The sequence below is a fragment of the Pundamilia nyererei genome, unplaced genomic scaffold (genome assembly GCF_000239375.1).
Source record: "Pundamilia nyererei isolate P.nyererei 1_Seehausen unplaced genomic scaffold, PunNye1.0 scaffold00126, whole genome shotgun sequence".
In the NCBI taxonomy this organism is placed as follows: Eukaryota; Metazoa; Chordata; class Actinopteri; order Cichliformes; family Cichlidae; genus Pundamilia; species Pundamilia nyererei.
This window is the reverse complement of record NW_005187527.1, coordinates 1,004,193-1,022,708: the sequence shown is the minus strand read 5'-3', so window position 1 is coordinate 1,022,708 and position 18,516 is coordinate 1,004,193. Positions and strand designations below refer to the sequence as shown.

Below are 18,516 nucleotides of genomic sequence, written 5' to 3'. Positions count from 1 at the left end.
CAAAGAACATGGTTGGGGCAAAAGTGCAGCGTGAGTTATTTTCTTTCACTTCTCAAACGGCAGCAAGATGTTGCTCGCCCTTGTTCAATCAGAAAGTTGAGACGTGCGCGGGAACAAGACAGCTTTTACAACACGGCAAATCCACCTGCCATCACCAAAGGACATCGAAGCTCTGCTGCACGTGTAGCCACCGAAGCCCCATCCTTTCCCCCAGGAAAAGAAAGAGTGGCATTTATATGCTGTGGATGAATTACATTATTATCGCTCTCATATCTATTACTCTCAGGAGTCATTTAACCTAGCTTAAATTAGCTTAGCATAAAGACTCAAAACATATAATTGATTCCTATTTTTAATTTACCCCAAGCTGCCTATTATAAAATTCTTTCCTTTTTCTTCATTTATTTCCTTAAACCAAGGTTTATTTACAGTAGCTGCCTTTTAACTTTTACGCTAAGCTAACTAGCTGCTAGCTTTAGCTTATTGTATCGTATTTGTCATTCAAAAATGCTGCTATATATACAAGCTATTTCTTTAAATGCTAAAGATTTTTTTCTTCTTTTATTTTCCAATTATCTCTTCCCCCTCCCTAGCACAAGGTTTGATGCTATGCTCAGTTCTGATATATGCCACAATGTCTGTATAACCTATTTGCAGAGGACCAGCTGCCCCCTGGTTTCCCCACCATAGACATGGGCCCACAGTTGAAAGTTGTGGAGCGAACACGCACTGCCACCATGCTCTGTGCTGCCAGCGGCAACCCAGACCCAGATATCTCTTGGTTCAAAGACTTCCTCCCTGTCAACACCAGCAACAACAATGGGCGCATTAAACAGCTCAGATCAGGTAGGTTTCCTCTGCTGAAAATCTAATTACCGGACAGGGAAGTCTTCTTTCTTGTTTTCTTCTATCTGATCTGCTCCCCCTATTGTATCCTCTGTTCTTTCATCCACTTCTTCCTCCCATAATTTAACTTCTCATTTGGCTTTTAATTTTGTAGGTAATGGCATTGTTTCTACTATTTCCTGTCCTCTACTTTCTGTACACCCTGGTGTGTTGTGTCCGTTTGTGTGTCTCCCTTTGTCTTCCAGTGTTGTCATGGGCTGTTGGGATTGTTCCCCCTCCCTCTGTGTTTGCTGGCTTCTGCCCCAACTTCTGCCCTCATTGCTCACTGCTGTGACTTTTTTACAATGAATTCTTTTGCTGTTTTCTGTTGATTTCCTTTCCACTGCATTGGTGCAGAATTTTTTAGAACCATTTTCTTCATGTTCTTATGTCTTTTCTTTTAACAATTAATATTCAACATTCGGCTTCATTCAGAATCTGCAACGGAGTGCGCATACTTTTAAAACAGGAAAACACGCTCCCTCCCCCCAAAAAATCAAATGAATGTACTTTTGTCTAAATTTTACTTTCCAAAAGGTATCTTAAACTAATTTGGGGTAGATATTTGCTGTTTTTAAGGCCTTTTACGTTTAAGAAATACATTTAATTTTGGAGACTATTCAGCCACAGTAGTGCGTAAAACTTCGTAAAGCTTTTCCCTCTCCCCTCACCCTTCATTGACTTTAGCAGTCCTTGCGTTAATGTTTAGATGCCAGCTTTGTTTTTTTTGCCTGTGACACACCCCAATATACTCATTATATATCTATATATTTATTCAAGTTTGATTTTAATATCGCAATATAGAACTTATACATACATATAGCCTGCAACTTTATTTAGCAGCTAATATCAGCGCATTAACCTAACTACTTAAATTTTAAGTCTTGTGTGTTTGACCCCCTGTCTTCACAGATTTCACAGCTGTTCTTTGTTAAATCATCGTGTTAACCTTACCTCTTTGCCTACTTGTTTTCAACAGAACTGTGTAGCATTAATCCTTTTTGCTAACGTGCAACTCAGAGTTTATAAAGCATTAACAAAACCTTGTTAACTAAACTTACCTAAAAAATATAATCATATTCTTATGCTGTCTTTCTTCTCTCTATATTTTTAAATCTACAGAATCCTTTGGTAAGTGCTTAGCTCTAAAGCGCACATCACCTCCACTAATTTTCATGTTCCAACAACTATTAAAATGCATGGCATGCATTTTACTAACAGATAGTTTAGTCTCAGGGCTACTACTAGAGGCACATACACTCTCCCCTCACCCCACGGTGTCCTGTCACTACCAGCTGTAGCGTCACCCAATCTGGCGGTTATCCAAAGTTTAGCTTAGCATTGTCATATACTGACCTGGATAATGATCTGTCCTCACATGTTTGTAACTCACTTACTGACCCACCGCTTACTCACTTAATCTTTTAACACCAGCACATCTTAGGCATGGATATTTAAAGAACCTTTAGAGAGGTGACCAGCTCTTCTTAGCTCAGGTCAAGCAAAGGGATCACACTTTTTTTTCTTTAAGTATCTCTGCTCTCAATCTTACACACCACAAAGTCCTGAAAGTCTTTCCCTTCAGTAGATGGTCTTCAGAAGCCATTGCCACTTCCAAAATGGCACCTCCCCGTGGTACACCAATGTGTCTCTCTGACCAGTGATTTTTCTATGATGAATCCTGTCTTTCTTTGCCAGTAGAGTACAGAAAAAAAAGTTCTTATTCTCTTTCTTTCTCCTTTCTCTTTTCCTGTAGTACCTTTATTTACGTACCCTGTTAAATCTAATTTGATTCTTCTTCCAAAGCCCCCAGCCTCTATCTACACGTACTAATGCTTCTTCTTTCTAATCTTATTTGCATTCATATTATCCACCCAGGTGGTACACCAATAAGAGGTAAGAGTGCTGAACTGACGTTCACAGAATGAAAATAATACAAATTCATTCTTGCTGTCAATCCATCCATTCACTTGAATCACCTCCATTTCTGTCCTGTTTACCAAGACCGAATCCCATTTCGTTCATATGGACCTTCCTTCTTATTTGTCCTGTTTCGTTGACTACGTTCGTATTTCATTTTTCTGTCTACGCTTTATTTACTCTTTGTGTTCTCGTTTTAAGAGCCCGTTTAGCTCAGTTGCGATATGCTTGCCCTGGCTCGAATAAGCATATCCAATGACAATTATTTTTTTGAACTCTATTTTTTTACGTTTCATTTTTGTTTTCTTTTTGGCCATAGCGAATCATGTGTCCCTCTTTTTGTCCAACTAAAACAACCAAGCATTTTTCCCCCTTAGCTGTTCTTGTTCAGCACTAAAAATATGCACAGATGCTGTGGAATCACGCAGGCATGCTGACGACAACATTGCCTCTCCTCTGCTTTTTTCTCCCAAAGAATTCTTTCTATCTTTGCAAACTATTTTTTTTCCATTTCTTCTATTTGCTTTCCTCTCCTGTACCTCTACAAAAAAGCCCAAACAACCACTTTTTTGATAAAGTTTCTACGGTGCTTTTTTTCTCTTTCACCTATTTTTCTTACTTTTCTTGGGTTTGGAGACTATTTTACTTTTTGACTTTTTTTCTTCAGGGTTTGGGAAGGCAAACAAGTAGAGTCTGGCGAGGACCCGATTGGCTCATTTTTGCCGTGTGACATGGAGCCGGAGAGTTGTTGATGCATAAAGCCATTTTTCCCTGGGTCATGTGACACCACACTGCTGATCCCATTGGTGGATTTTTATGGGTGTCTTTTGTAGCTTTCACAAGCTAAAGCAGTGGCTGGTTACCTTCTTGTCGGCTCAGGCCGGTATTTTGAATTTTGTCTTCTAATACAATTGCATTTTATTTTTCAGCTAAGGGTTGTCAGAAGGTTGTAAGTTGTGTCGACATACATTTCTTCACTAAGATTTGCATGTCAAAACTTTTGTTACAGAGGGTTATATGGTGCTTTTGCCTTGCATAATACGTTCAATTACATTTTTTCCAGATGTCTCAGCAGCATTTTTCAATTTTTTGGTACGAGCTGCATTTTTTTTGAAAAGTCACTTCACTTAAATGAAGTCCCAAATTATTCTGCAGGCAGAATAATACACCTGATTTGTGATTGAATATGCTAAAGTTCATACCTAAAATTCTTTTGTTCAATTGTCTTCCCTTGTTATGCTGCTTTCTTATACTGTAAACCTCTTTTGTTTGATCCATGTTTCCCTGAAGTAGTATCACTCATCCCCATATTGACCAGTCCAGTGATATGTTGTACATTGACGGGCTTGCCCCTATTTTTCAAAGTGACATTTTTTTTCCATTGGCGTTAGGATGAGTGTCTTGTTAGAGCCTATAGGTAAAAAAGCTTCTCTTCTTTTTTTTTTTAAGAGATGATTAGGAGGGTAAATATATTAGCGACTGAGTTTGGTGTTATTTTTCTTTTTTTTTCCCTTTGGATTTGGTTGACGATGTGTTTTTTTTTCCTTTCTTTTCTCGTGTTGCTACTTTAGGTTTCTTGAAGGAAACTATTTGCATCGCAGTGTTTTGCCTCACTTACAGTGCGATTGCACAGTCTCGATTTCCCCTCAGCCAGTGGATCAGGCTGTGACAATAAATGATCGAATATAATTTATATAGTTTATAAACATTTTATTCATACATTTAATTGGATATCGATCAATTATAAGGTTCATTTCACTGATCTACTGATGCTTAGAAGGACAAAGAAATCTAGAAATGAAGGGTGCTGACGTTGACCTCCATGAGGTCAAACGAGCCCGTTGCTTTTTTGTTTGTTGTTTTTTTCGTTTGGTTCTTTTTTGCTTGTGAACTTGATGCTGACGACATAGCTTTAACCAAATATACTTTGCTACCCCATTTGCTATTCCCAACCAGGAGCCCTCCAGATAGAGCAGAGCGAAGAGTCTGACCAGGGGAAGTATGAATGCGTGGCGACCAACAACGATGGAACCCGCTACTCTGCCCCAGCAAACCTATATGTCAGAGGTAGGAAGCGCGCGTTAAGCACCACCAGCATGCTTCTGTCAAACATTACATTAACTTTCTCTTTACGATTCAAGAGGAATTTTTAAATTAGCCAATAAAGTCTGCAGGGGCCACATCGTGTGACTCTATTGTAAGTATGCTTGATTTGTTAAGTTTAGGTTTTGGTATTGGTTTGGTCTTTTTGTTTTTGCACTTGACTTACCTGCACTGATTTGAACCTAAAGTGCTCTTTTACATGTTTCTGGCCCTTTTCTCTCGATTATCCTGAATCTAACACTGCTTGCTGTTTTTATCTACTAATTGCTTTTGAAACCTAACTGTTGGAGGCGGATGTCCTCCCCCCCCTCCATCAGCCCTGACTTTTTTTTTCCCAGCAGTAAACAGCTCCTTTTTCTACCCACTGGTCAACAATGGAAGGACACCTTTAATCCCATTACCTTTGCTGCTGACGATGAATATGTTAAACCACCAAATTCGAGAGTTTAAACTGGAATATAATATTTCATTATGTAACAGTTGTGGATTTTGTTATCCTGCAATAAAGATGAAATTAGCTGACAAAAGAAAACAGTCACAGCTGCACAGCCTCTGAAATATAAAGCTCATTGGTCTTCTTACTTACTTCTTATTGCACTTAGTATGCAAAGCTTTTTTCCTTTTATATACAAAACCCACTGTTTTTGCTCCAGTAATCTAGAAACTTTCCATGTTAGGACCTATATATATATATATTTATGTATATATATACAGTGCTCTTTAGTCCTATGGGTAGCATTCATTAATTATAGTTTCAAAGTATTTTTTTATATTCAACATACATTAATATTTACTATATTTGAAGCTAACCACATGACTTGAGCAGACGATATGTTTTTTTCTTCTTATTTAGGAGGATTGAAATTAGACAGGTTAAGACTTTGCTTGGTAACATTGGTGCTCTTGGGTGCAAGCAGCTTCCTGTGCCCTCCAAACAGAAGGTCCTTCTAATTGTTCAAGTAGCATCTGAACACCTAAAACATGGCCTTTTTACTCTCTGTGTTTCCCTTGTTTTTCTCCTTTCCTTATTTCATTTTGTTCTGCATCAAATTCCCCACATCCCTCAGAGCTGCGAGAAGGTTGGTGTGTTTTTTACTTTTTGAACACAACAGAAACAAGTGTTTTTTTTATTTATTTTTAGCTACATTTTAGAGACGTTTAAAATGAAAAAAACTGATGTATTACTTTAGCCTTTTTTTTTCTTTTTTTTTGCTCCTTTGAATATTATTTTTCTCTGCTGTACGTTCAGTGTCCATGTTCCCATTGAGAATGCCTCTGGTCCTTGCTTGACTGTCCAATAGGTGGTGCATGTTTTGCATCTTGAGGTGGGGTTTTAGGAATGATATTTGCATCTGTCCGACGGTCTATTTGCATGGTCACCTGTTAATGTTTGGACTAGCCACCCCTTTCCCCCAGCTCCTACCCTGTCAGTGTTCCTGCTTGGTTTCTCTGATGACTAACAGCACAGCAGGGGAATAGGGTAAGGTGGTTAAAAACAAGAAAGAAAAGAACGGGGCTAAATGACAAACAGCATTAGGAAGATCGCTGTCTTTCATTTATCGGTGCTTAGAACTAAAACCACCTCCATTCATGTGGATGTCAAATGTTTCTCGGCATACAAGAGTTTAAGCCTTAGTCTACACAAAAACTTCCCTCTAACAGAAGTCTGTCACAGATAAGAGCATCTTTAACCGAAATCCACCTTTTGTTGTAATTGGAACCAAAGGCAGGCATCAAGCTCTAAAAACAATCCTGCCGTTAGAGATGATCCACTTCCTCAGATGAGGATGTTTCTGCGCAGGAAGTCATGAAAGAATGATGTATTTAGAGCGTTATCCACAAGACTTGACAAATGTAATGATATTCAAATGAGCAGGATAATATTATGTCTGTGGGGAGCGTGATCCAATTGGATATTAATTAAATATTGAGTGAGAGAAACGTTGTATTTAATAATGCAAGCAGTTCCCCTAGATTTCCTGTCTGGAGAGCTGCCGCCTGTTCAACAGAATGGGCTCTGTGAATTAGTAGCAGGCAGCTGCAAGAGCACGTCTAGTCAAATATAGCACAAGTAACTAGCTTAGACTCAGCGTGAGTGTAACTGCAAATATTCCTATAATCTTTAGAAGTGATTTATTCCTTCATTTATTTCTTCAAGGTTTGCTAAATAATTTGTTGAGTAATCTATTTTGAATTCCATGAGCAGTAACACTGACTTTACGTTTTATTTAAATCCTTGCTAGAAGTTGTACAACAGCACCTGGTAGCACCAGCCTCATTTCCTTTGTGCCTACGTCCCCTGGATAAACCTGAGTGCTAAGATGATGTTATCTTCTTTTGTGGCTCTCTGTTCTCCCTTAGCTTGTGCTAGCCGCAGTTAGAGCAGTGTAACAGTGTCAGGCTAACCTCTCCATTTACACCGAGTGACACAATGTCTTCCCTCTGACCCTGTTACTGCTTCTTTTGCCCCCGCAGCCCCCTTTCCCTAGACTCCCTCATGTGGTTGCCTCCTAAAGCCAACATTGTTCTTGTATGCATGATTGATTCTTGCTCTCCTCCAGAAGGCCTCGATACCATTCATGTGTTACCGGCGTCACACATTAACATTCATCTTTTATTGGAGCAAACCTGCACAATTAAGAGTAATTTAATCTAACAATATTTTTAAAAAGAGTTGCCGTAAGAGTGAAATGTATCACATTTTTGCAGGAATAGCACATTATAGTGCATTATTGATGTGCTGCAAAACTAGTTTCGGAGGTTTCATTGTATTAGTGAAGAAAAAAAGTAAAATTACATTGAGAGAGGGGATATTCCCTCCCAGATCCCAAGCAGATAGAATGCCGATATTTGATGATTTAACCCTACAGTATATCGGCCGATACTTTTCTTTCAGACAGATTTCTATAACATTTGCTTATGCCTAGTTATTTATCACTCCTTGTTAGTAGTTTTTATTTAATAAGCTTTTATTTTTAAAATAAGTCTTTAATCTGCTGATTGTTTGCAGAGTTCCCTCTAGTGGACAAATTATGCAACATCATTATATATGCTGATACCGATATAAGAGCCAATAGCTGATATTGACCGATAAGTTGGCTGCACCAATGCATTGTTCGAACCCTGCAGATGCATCCGTCTTTAAGTGTGTTACCCTCCTTTTAGGATTGAATCCTTTCCTATAAATCCCTAACATGGCACATCATTTCACAGCTGTCAAAGTGAATGACGTTTCTTAGCCCTTTCTGTCAAAATGTACTGAGAGGCGTGTAGTCATACTGAAAACAGTTTGAATTAGCATCATAAATGATTTTGATTCGTTCCCAGGCATGGATTGAATTGTAGGATCACTAACTGTAATTATTCATGCTTTGAGCGGCAGTATAACTACTCCCCTTAATAAATTTCACATTTATCTGAGGTGTATAGCACAGTCAGTTACCTTTTTAGCCATCTTTATAGCATTGTTAACAGTGCATTGTAGTGACCTTAAAAACACGAGACAGTTTTCCCGTTTGTCGCGCGTGAAACCTTTAAGTGTATGACCTACATGTCCATGTGATGTGAGAATGTGATGCGGCACATTATCTCACATCAGCTGGAAGTTTGCAGCCTGAAAGTTGTTTGTTTGCATACAACTGTGGAGTGCTGTCGACTCTCCAGCACTTTGTGCAGTTCTGTACATCCGTACTGATGGTGATGCAGTTTTTTGTGCATGGTGCTTGTGTTGTTGTTAATCCATTCGCCACTTAATCGAAGTCTCGGATCGCATGAGAACATTCATAAATGGAGAAATCTTAGAGAATTTGACACTATTAAACATTTAAGAGTCTGTTAATATTCTCATTAAAGAATTTTTTCTTCTTTTTGGGGTAAATGCCGTTTTTCTGCAAAGGTTTCCCCAGATTCTGCCTGGTTTTCATGCAATTTTTTTGTCTTTTTTTAGTGCGACGGGTGCCACCGCGATTCTCCATTCCACCTACAGACAATGAGATCATGCCTGGCGGCAGTGTCAATATCACATGTGTAGCTGTGGGCTCCCCCATGCCATATGTCAAGTGGATGATGGGAGCTGAGGATCTTACGCCGGAAGACGATATGCCCATTGGACGTAACGTCTTGGAGCTTACGGACGTACGGCAATCGGCCAATTACACATGTGTAGCCATGTCAACCCTCGGGGTGATAGAGGCTGCGGCACAGATAACAGTGAAAGGTACATGTGCCTTTAATTCTTCTTCTAATACTGTAATTAAAGACTGTAATTTTCATAGAAATGCCAATGCTAGAGGCAAAGGTATTAATAGTTCAGTTCTTAGAGTGTGTATTTACTTCAAAATACAGTATGTCTCCAGTTTGCAGCTAATATTTGTTAGTAATCTATCCGAGCAGCGACTACTGGCAGTGCTTTAAAGGAACTTATTTACCTCACACTGCCACGATAAGTCATCTGTAGAGGATTCCTTAAAGCTTTAGACAAGCCCTGGCACCAGCCTCGGTGCATTAGATGCCAGGCTGAGAATATAGTGAAGTGCTTATCTCTCAGCTGGAGAGCTACAGAGCCAAAAGCGCACCATTTCTGCGAGCAATTTGTAAGAAAGGAGGGGGCATGTTAGAGGGTGAAACATAGTGAGTATACTTTGGTGTAGACATGGTACTTATCTGTGCGTAATCATATCTACACTGCAGTGTGTCAGAAAGATACCCCCGATTGGTGCCGCCATGTTTACGAGCACACCGGGGACAGAGCCACGCACACAGACATTCAGCTTTGTTTTTCCAAGACACAACACAGAGATATTAGTCACAATATAACCCTCTGGCAGGAGCTCCCCCAAAAGCATACTTCAGATGGTGTATAAAGACAATCTATTGCCCTGATATCTTTTTGCCATGTGCCACGGTGTGGGGAATTAAAGTAATAAATTTACCTGTTTAATTATTAAAGTGATAAACACTGGGAAACCCAAGATTAACGACAACATCGCTCCGAAATGCCGAACGTGGAGTGTACAAGCCTTAAATCTCACTCATTAGATGATATGTCGCTTTTTTCTTCTTCTTTTTTTTTACACGACTGTAAACTAGGAAAACTAAAGTAATATTAAGACTATCCACCCACCTAATCGAACACAGTCTCTTATGACTCCACATACACTGTGGCTCATCACTTTCATGTGCAGCGGTCTGGTAAATGAAAGTTATCAATAAAAGTCAACCATCAACAAATTAGAATAAAGTCTCTACGGCATGTAAAATAAATTCTTCTACCAATATGTGACTTTTGTGTGTTTTGCATTTTTATTAATATTCATTCTATAATTATCATCACAGCGTTGCCCAAGGCTCCTGGTATTCCTGTAGTGGAAGAGCGCACAGCCACAAGCATAACATTGGCTTGGGACTCTGGCAACCCTGAACCAATTTCCTACTACATCATCCAGCACAAGTCCAAGTACTCGGATGAGTTGTACAAAGAGATTGATGGCGTAGCCACCACTAGGTACAGCGTCGGGGGCCTCAGCCCCTACTCCGACTATGAGTTTCGGGTGGTGGCGGTAAACAACATCGGCCGAGGGCCACCCAGCGAGAGCATTGAGGCCAAAACTGCTGAGCAGGCACCCAGCACCGCACCGAGGCAGGTCCGAGGTCACATGATGAGCGCCACCACAGCGTTCATCCAGTGGGATGAGCCAGAGGAGGCCAACGGACAGATCACGGGCTATCGAGTCTACTACACCATGGATCCCAGCCAGCACCCCAACCACTGGGAGAAGCAGATCGTCCGGGGGTCTAATATTGCCACCATTCAGGGCCTCATCCCAAATAAGACCTACTATATCAAAATTTTAGCCTACACTTCAGTGGGTGATGGGCCTCTTTCTCCAGATCTTCAAATCATTGCAAAGACCGGAGGTGGGTTTGTTTTTAAATCATTAAGAAAAAAAAAAACGGCAACAGACAATGAATGAAAATACAAAACCGGAAAAAGGCTGCTAAAAAGTATCGTTGCTCTTAACCCCGCAATGAAAATTTTGAGTGTGAAAAACATTTTTAGCCAGTAATCTTAAGTGAGAAGGAGCGATTCAAATGCCTCGTTGTTTATGTCTCACGAAAAAGTCCTGTGAAGACTATCGCAATAACTCAACCGCCAAGTAGCGTGTGTGTGTGCACGCGTGACTCGGATGAGAGTGGATAGTGCAAGACACGACGAGTAATGAATTCATCTCTTCACTCTAATTTCAGTTCCGTCCCAACCAACCGACTTCAAAGGAGAAGCCAAATCAGAAACGAGCATTTTGCTGTCGTGGAACGCTCAGACGCAAACCGGACAAGAAAATCAAGTGACAGGATACGAGCTTTTATACAGAAAGAGAGATGACAAAGAGGAGGTAATTACTTTCTAATATTAAGCTATTTTGTTAAGACTTAAGAGTCCATAATGCTCCTTAACACATTAATAAGGTTCCAACCATTTTTGGGATTATTGTGTTTAATAATATTATTATTTGCCTACTTATCATGTTATTAGTCTGCATAGTTGATCTATCCTTACCAAGTAAATGCATGAATATGCAGTTGTTCCACTGTTAAACTTCTAAGATATTGTTTATTTCAGAGGTTTAACTATGGATATAACTGTTATTGGTAAAATCTGTGACTTCAGTGAGACAATAACTCAAATTAAAGCTGTCTTAGTAAAACCTATCGTTTGATTTTCCTTCTGTTCTGCTGTAGTTTAACGAATCTTATACACAAAGTGACAATGCCACCCTTTCCTCCCAGAAACGAGTCAGCTTTGAGCCGACAACAACGTACCTACTGAAGGACTTGAAGCCCTTCACTACTTACACTTTTCGGCTGGCTGCCCGAAGTAAACACGGAGTTGGAGCTTACACCAATGAAATCTCTGCAGAAACTCCACAGACACGTAGGTCTTCTTCCTTATCTGACAGGGTTGAAACTATCTGGGAAGGAACACATTTTCAAATGCATTCAAAGTTTTATGTGGGCCGCAAAAAAATAAAAATAAAAAATCGAAGATGTGACAAAAATGTCAGAAAGGTCCTTCTGAGCACAGATAAACCAAATAAGATTTTTCCCCCTTTAAATGTTTGATGCATTTGAAAATAGCAAAACTGTAAACACTTAAAATGGAAAATCAGTGTAACAAAATCTACCTGACCATGCTGTATCCCCCTCCCCTTTTGAAAAGGTTGCATGGGCAGTGTACTCGGGGCTTTCCTGTAAAGTCAGGAGACGAGGTTATAAAAAAAACTGCGGGCTCTCCACCCTTGTTGTGCAAAAACAGACGTAAATGAATGATAAAGCCTTGAATTATTTGTGTGAATGCCCACATCTGTGTCTCCTTTTTTTTCTCCTAAATGAAAGGGCATAGCTGGCCTTTAGGAAGCCTTGTCTCCTGAAATTGCATGTCAGCCAAAAAATAGGAGAATAGAAATGTTTTGGAGTCTGTCTGAGCTTTCTATGTGGCTACAACGGAGAGAACCAAAGAAACTTTTTTTTCCATTTTCTTCAAGAACTCTCACCTTAATACTCAATTCAGATTTGAACGAAGAGCGTTCATGAGTTTCAATATCATAGAAAGCTCAAAGCGAGTACTGCCTTTGTAGTTAGGGACATGTTCACCCGAAAGACCTCAGATTTATGCAGCTGGTTAAAATTGGGGGAGGGGGTAAAAACAAAAATTGGAAATGCAGAGAATTACCAGCCTTAGATTTCTTATATAAAAATAAATGAATGTTTTTAAAAAGAAGAGGAAACTTCTGTGTATCTGACCTAAATCTGAGGGCTTTGAAAGACAAGGGCAGGGATCAGGTAGGTATAAAAGATCACACGTTTTAACTTGGCTCAGATGATGTAGTAAATGATGTAGTTAACTTGGAAAGAACAGTGCATGCCAATGTTATCAGAATCTAATAAATCAGTCATGTCTCCTTGGGAAGTTCTCTGTTGTACAATCAGGCTTTTACCACAAACCAACAGGCTTCGGAAAGGTTGGTGACAAACACAATATATATTTTTTTCTATTTTTAAAAATAGTTACAGCATCAACCTTTATGTTTTTGGATTGATGGTAACTGCTTGCCAAATTTTTCTTAGTCTGTTTTAAGATGGTTTAACTTACATGTCATCTGAAGTAGGTGTAGCTTTTTTTTTTTCTTTCATATTTACGGGATCTAAGAATATTAGAATATGTGATTTTTGTCTTCTTTGTTTTAATAAATTTTTTTTTGTTCATGACAAAGGTAGGTTGCATATGGTAAATCAGTCCATTTAATTTTCCCAGTCACCACCATCCATTCATCACGAGTTGGTCCACTTTTGTGTTTGTCGTTACCTTTCATTTTGCCTTTATTTGTGTATTCCACGTTTCACTGATTTAAAATGTTTTTGATTTACCCACGTGTCCTTGTGCTTTTGCCTCATTTTTTTTTATCATTTTATTTCCCTCTTCTTTTTTTTCCCTTGGTTTGGTCAATTCTACCATCATCACCCTGAACAAAACAAAAAACTGAAACTCCTTTCAAAACACAAAATCCCCCCAAAAAAAAAAATCCAACCCAATGAATGGCCTCACCAAAACCCACCAAAACCAAACCCCAAAAAACCTGCTCCAAATCCAACCCGACAACCAGAACCCTCGGGCCCACCTCAGGAAGTCAAGTGCTATAGCCCCAGCTCCACCAACATCCTGGTAAGTTGGCGGCCACCACCTGTCGAATTACAAAACGGGATCATAACGCAATACGCCATCCAGTACGCTGCGACCGAAGGGGAGGACGCGACTACTCGTCAAATCGTCAACATCCCTCCAGAAAGCACCCAGTACCTTTTGGAAAACTTGGAAAAATGGACAGAGTACCGTGTGACTGTCACTGCTCATACAGATGTTGGAGCAGGACCGGAGAGCCTGCCGCAGGTCATCCGCACAGAGGAGGATGGTATGTGTTCGCTAAAACAAAGCTCCAGCTGCAATTCCAGTCTACCCTTCTTAACCTACCCTGTCAAATACTAACAGCCTTGCCTATATCTACAAACCCCCCTCTTCTCTTCTACCCTCTCTGCCTGCTTCTAATATGACTGTCGACACTCAGTTCTTTTAACCCTATTTTTGGACAATGCTTTTTTAAAAGAAAAGAAACTCACTTTGCAAAAAGCACAATTTTTTGGCTTTTTTATATCCCCCACCTCGTACGCTGCTCAATTTCAACACATGGTATGGCATTTTCAGCAGAAGGCCTCCAAACTTCCAGTCCCAACTGTCATTTTTGAAACTTTTACCGAATGTCATCGTATTTTTCACTTTTTTCTTTTTTTTTTTGAGAACTTGACAAATTGAGGACAGTGGGCAAAACAAAAGGTGGAAGATTTTTTTTGAAGGCCATTTTTTAAAAAGATTTTTTTTGTCTCTCGTCATGTGATACAGTCATTTTTAACCCATTTTTTTTCCTTGCTCCATAGCCAAAATTCTTGCCGTGCTTCAAGCAGTTGAAACTCTTGAAGCCTCCTTTGGCTCCACTTTTCTATTTTGGCAAAAAGGCATTTTTATTCCATGTTTTTAAAATCCACTCTACCCATTTTTAATGTTTCGACATTAGGTCAGTTGTCAGACCTGTTTTTGCGGTTGGTTTTTACCCCCCCTCCTTACCATTGTTGAAATATTGATGTCATGCAGTGCTTGTTGCAGTTTGCTGCACTTTTGTGATTTTTATTTTTTATTTTTTTGGTCACTGCAGCATTTTGCGCTACGGCTTTGGGCGAGATTCAAAAAAAAAGAGAGAGAAAAAAAAAGGGGGTGAAGGGGTTCTCTATAATTTTCACCTTTTTTCTTCTATCCCATGGTGTTCCTCCAGTTCCTAGCGGGCCACCTCGTAAAGTTGAGGTGGAGGCTGTCAACTCCTCATCAATTAAAGTGATCTGGCGTTCACCGATGCCCACCAAGCAGCACGGTCAGATCCGAGGGTACCAGGTGCACTATGTCAGGATGGTTAATGGGGAGCCCACAGGACAGCCAGCCATCAAGGACATCCTGATTGATGATGCCCAGGTACAACACCCCCACCCCACCCTCAGCCAGCCACCACATCTGAGACACATAATGTTTTTCTCACTCACAATTACAAACTATTGTTATGTAAGCCTGATTATTTATTCAGCTTAGTTGTAACTTGTTTTGCCACTAATGAGAATTCAGTTGGACACACAAGCTTGTTTATCTGTATGTGGATGATCATTTCTGCTTTTTCTGTAAATATTCTATGAAAAAATTTTATTTAATTTATTTAGTGGCTGTAGACAAACACTGTGTGTGCATTTTATTTCCAGTGATTAGTGTCTATGCCTTATTTGTTGTCTCTTTTTCTCTCCATGTTCTGATCTCAAAATCAGTGGGAATATGATGATACAACTGATCATGTGAGTAGCTCAACTTCACGAAATACAAATGTTTTCTCCTGCAGTCAACCTCTGCATGCCCGTACATATGTTAACTAATAGGTTGAGTGTTATTTCATCTTTAATAACTGCAGAAAGGAAGCTCATCTGAAGCTTACCAAACTACAAGTGCTGATGAACAAAACATAACATGAAATAAAATTTGAACTTTTGTAGTTATTTGTTAAGTAAAGCTTTTCACTGTGATCCCTGTCAAGTCACACATGCCTAGAGTTGAAGTATATGTGATGCAGCACGTCAAAACCAGGTCAAATAATAATACAGAGAAAATACAGAGAAAACCCCAACAATCAAACAACCCCTCAGAGGAAGCACTTGGCAACAGTGGGAAAGAAAAACTCCCTTTTAACAGGAAGAAACCTCTGGCAGAACCAGGCTCAGGAAGGTGCAGCCATCTGGTTGGGGGTGACGTTTTCGTTTATTTTTGGTGACTTTTTAACTTGAAGATGTCGAACTGTGTTGGCGCTTTGAATTATTGTGGTTTACTCATGTGCAAATGGATAAATAGTCACGTGTAGTATGTTTGGAAATGGTTAAACTTCAGATAAAAACTCAACTAGGCTTAAAAGAAGCTGCTGATCAAGCACAATTCACCTTCTACAGACGGAAAAGTTGCCACCATCACCAAAGGGGTAAATCTCGCTGGGCGAACAGCCCGGTCACACCCCCAGCCAACTGCTGCTGTGCTCAGTAGGGTCTCTTCCTGTCAGCGAGGAGGGAGAGACGATTTGCAAAGAGCTGTTTATCTGACAGTGAAGTCAAGATAATAAACACTGGAAATATTGGAAAGAAAGGTTGTTCCTGATTGTGTTGTTGCTTGGCTACAGCTGGGATTCTCGATCTGCATCTTTGGCCAGCTGTTTAGCGTGCTGCCTCACATATGCTAAAGGAATGTGTTCGTGAAGGTTATTTTAATATCACATCCCACTTCTGTTTGCTTGCATCTGCATAATAACACATGAGCATCCTGCAACTCAAGTCTTGTGTCTTCACAGGAAATGATCATCACAGAACTGCAGGCTGAGACCACGTACTCTGTTACTGTCGCAGCCTTCACGACAAAGGGCGACGGTGCACGCAGCAAGCCCAAGCTGATCACCACCACTGGTGCAGGTAACTGAACCATCACTGCTGACACATCTCCACTTTGCAATGCTATAGTATTGCATCTAATAACAGTCAAACTGTTATGTAATATCCTAAGCATTATTTACACTTGTCAGTGAGCACGAATACAGCTAATTACTGTCTCATTAAGAAACAATAAGTCTTACCCACTGGTATGACATGGCAAAGCTGAAGGCACTTTTATTGTAGTAACGTAAACAGACAAAACAAAAAACCAGGAAACGCCTCTTGTACTGCGTCATGCCACACTAAAGACAGAGATAGCTGACTGTAGATTGACTAACACTGAATGCCTGTGTGCTGCAAATATTTCTAACTTGTCCCTTTCTCCATTGCTGCTATTAGTTCCTGAAAAACCTTGGCTTAAGGTCAGTACAACCAACATGGGCACAGCTCTCCTCCAGTGGAACCCCCCAGCAATAACTCACGGGCCCCTGCAAGGCTATCGTCTCCGCTTTGGCCGTAAAGATGTGGATCCGCTGACTGTTATTGAGTTCGCAGAGAGAGAGAACCACTACACAACCAAAGAGATCCACAAGGGAGCCTCTTACACTTTTCGCCTATCGGCGCGCAACAAGGTGGGCTTTGGTGAAGAAACGGTCAAAGAAGTGACCACAAACGAGGACGTTCCAAGCGGCTACCCTCAGAACATTAAAGCGGAGGGCGCCACCACCTCCACCATTCAGGTTAGCTGGCAACCTGTGCTGCTGGCAGAACGAAACGGGCAAATAGTGAAGTACGCTCTGCAGTACAAGGACATCAACAGCCCGCGCAGTCCCTCAGAACTCTTCATCACTGCCCCGGAGTCAACAGTCATCCTGGATGGCCTTAGGGCCGATACTACTTATGATATTAAAATGTGTGCCTTCACCAGCAAGGGCGCTGGTCCCTATAGCCCAAGTGTCCAATTCAGGACACAGCCTGTGGATCAAGGTAGGACCAGTCCCTGAATTTTTTTTAGGCCTTTCCCTTTAAAAAAACAAAAACAATAACAAGCCGACCTTTCCCTGCTCTGCCCTTTCCAATCACTTCCCTAAAAACCTCAAAAGGCAGAAGTTGTCAAAGTACGGAGTCAACCCGAAGACTTTGGTTCTGACATACTGCCCTATCATTAGTCTCTTTAATCTAACAGTCATTTAAGAAATGCACGTGGAGTAAGTATGTACGTCTCTTTGTCTTGTCAGTTAAGCAAAGGTCAGTCATTAATTTTAAGAGCTGGTGCGTAAGAAGGTAAGAGGATAGTGTTGAGTTCAGAGTAGCACTGCTGCTTTCAGCCTGGTTTTAAAGAAGGCATCAGGTAAGCAACGATGTGGGACTTCTGTCGGTAGATTTGTTTAAAAAAAAAAAAGAGCGAGAGGATGTTTTGTGTCTAAATCACATGCTCCCCCTTTCTTTTAGCAGTGTTTGCAAAAAATTTTCACGTGAAAGCTGCCATGAAGTCGTCGGTGCTGCTGACATGGGAAATTCCAGACACCTACAACCCGGCTCAACCTTTCACTGTGAGCATTGCCTAGCTCAGTATGGCACTTTCATATACACGCAACACAAAGCCTTGTAAATACTTGCAATGTACACTACATTAGAAATCATGTTGTATTCTACATGAAACCTCAAGTGAATCATCCTTTTACAGATCCTCTACGATAACGGGCAGAGTGTGGAGGTCGATGGGAAGTTAACCCAGAAGCTAATCACGGGTCTTCAGCCTGAAACTCAGTACTCTTTCCTCTTGACCAATCGCGGCAACAGCGCGGGAGGTCTTCAGCACCGCGTGTCCACCATGACGGCCCCGGACGTCCTCCGCACCAAACCCTATTTGGTCGACAAGACCAACTCAGACGGTATGGTGACTGTGGAGCTACCTGCAGTGGAGACTTCTGAGAGAGTAAGGTAAGCAGAAAAAAAAACGTGTGCATGTGTTTTCCTTTTATTTTTTGATTCATTAGTACTGCATAGATCAGAAGTATTGTTTTCAGTCCCGAATTGAGCTCCATCAGTGAG

The 18,516-nt window shown here is 40.5% G+C and overlaps 1 protein-coding gene across 27 annotated transcripts in view; it reads left to right on the top strand.

Moving 5' to 3' along the window:
- LOC102193494 (protein tyrosine phosphatase receptor type D) overlaps positions 1–18,516 on the top strand; it is a 398,348-nt gene that overhangs the window by 346,723 nt on the left and 33,109 nt on the right. For 6 of the 27 annotated variants that reach the window (XM_013913327.1, XM_005743016.2, XM_005743011.2 and 3 more), the window contains 16 exons: positions 658–846; positions 2,008–2,016; positions 2,764–2,781; positions 4,762–4,872; positions 5,976–5,987; positions 8,855–9,124; positions 10,243–10,824; positions 11,155–11,300; positions 11,695–11,839; positions 13,569–13,874; positions 14,787–14,980; positions 15,322–15,348; positions 16,383–16,500; positions 16,861–17,448; positions 17,914–18,014; positions 18,149–18,405. In XM_013913327.1, coding sequence (XP_013768781.1) covers positions 658–846; positions 2,008–2,016; positions 2,764–2,781; positions 4,762–4,872; positions 5,976–5,987; positions 8,855–9,124; positions 10,243–10,824; positions 11,155–11,300; positions 11,695–11,839; positions 13,569–13,874; positions 14,787–14,980; positions 15,322–15,348; positions 16,383–16,500; positions 16,861–17,448; positions 17,914–18,014; positions 18,149–18,405 — 3,073 coding nt within the window. The remainder of the gene's footprint in view (positions 1–657; positions 847–2,007; positions 2,017–2,763; positions 2,782–4,761; positions 4,873–5,975; positions 5,988–8,854; positions 9,125–10,242; positions 10,825–11,154; positions 11,301–11,694; positions 11,840–13,568; positions 13,875–14,786; positions 14,981–15,321; positions 15,349–16,382; positions 16,501–16,860; positions 17,449–17,913; positions 18,015–18,148; positions 18,406–18,516) is intronic. The other 21 variants (XM_005743018.2, XM_005743009.2, XM_005743017.2 and 18 more) reach the window with 14 other exon arrangements.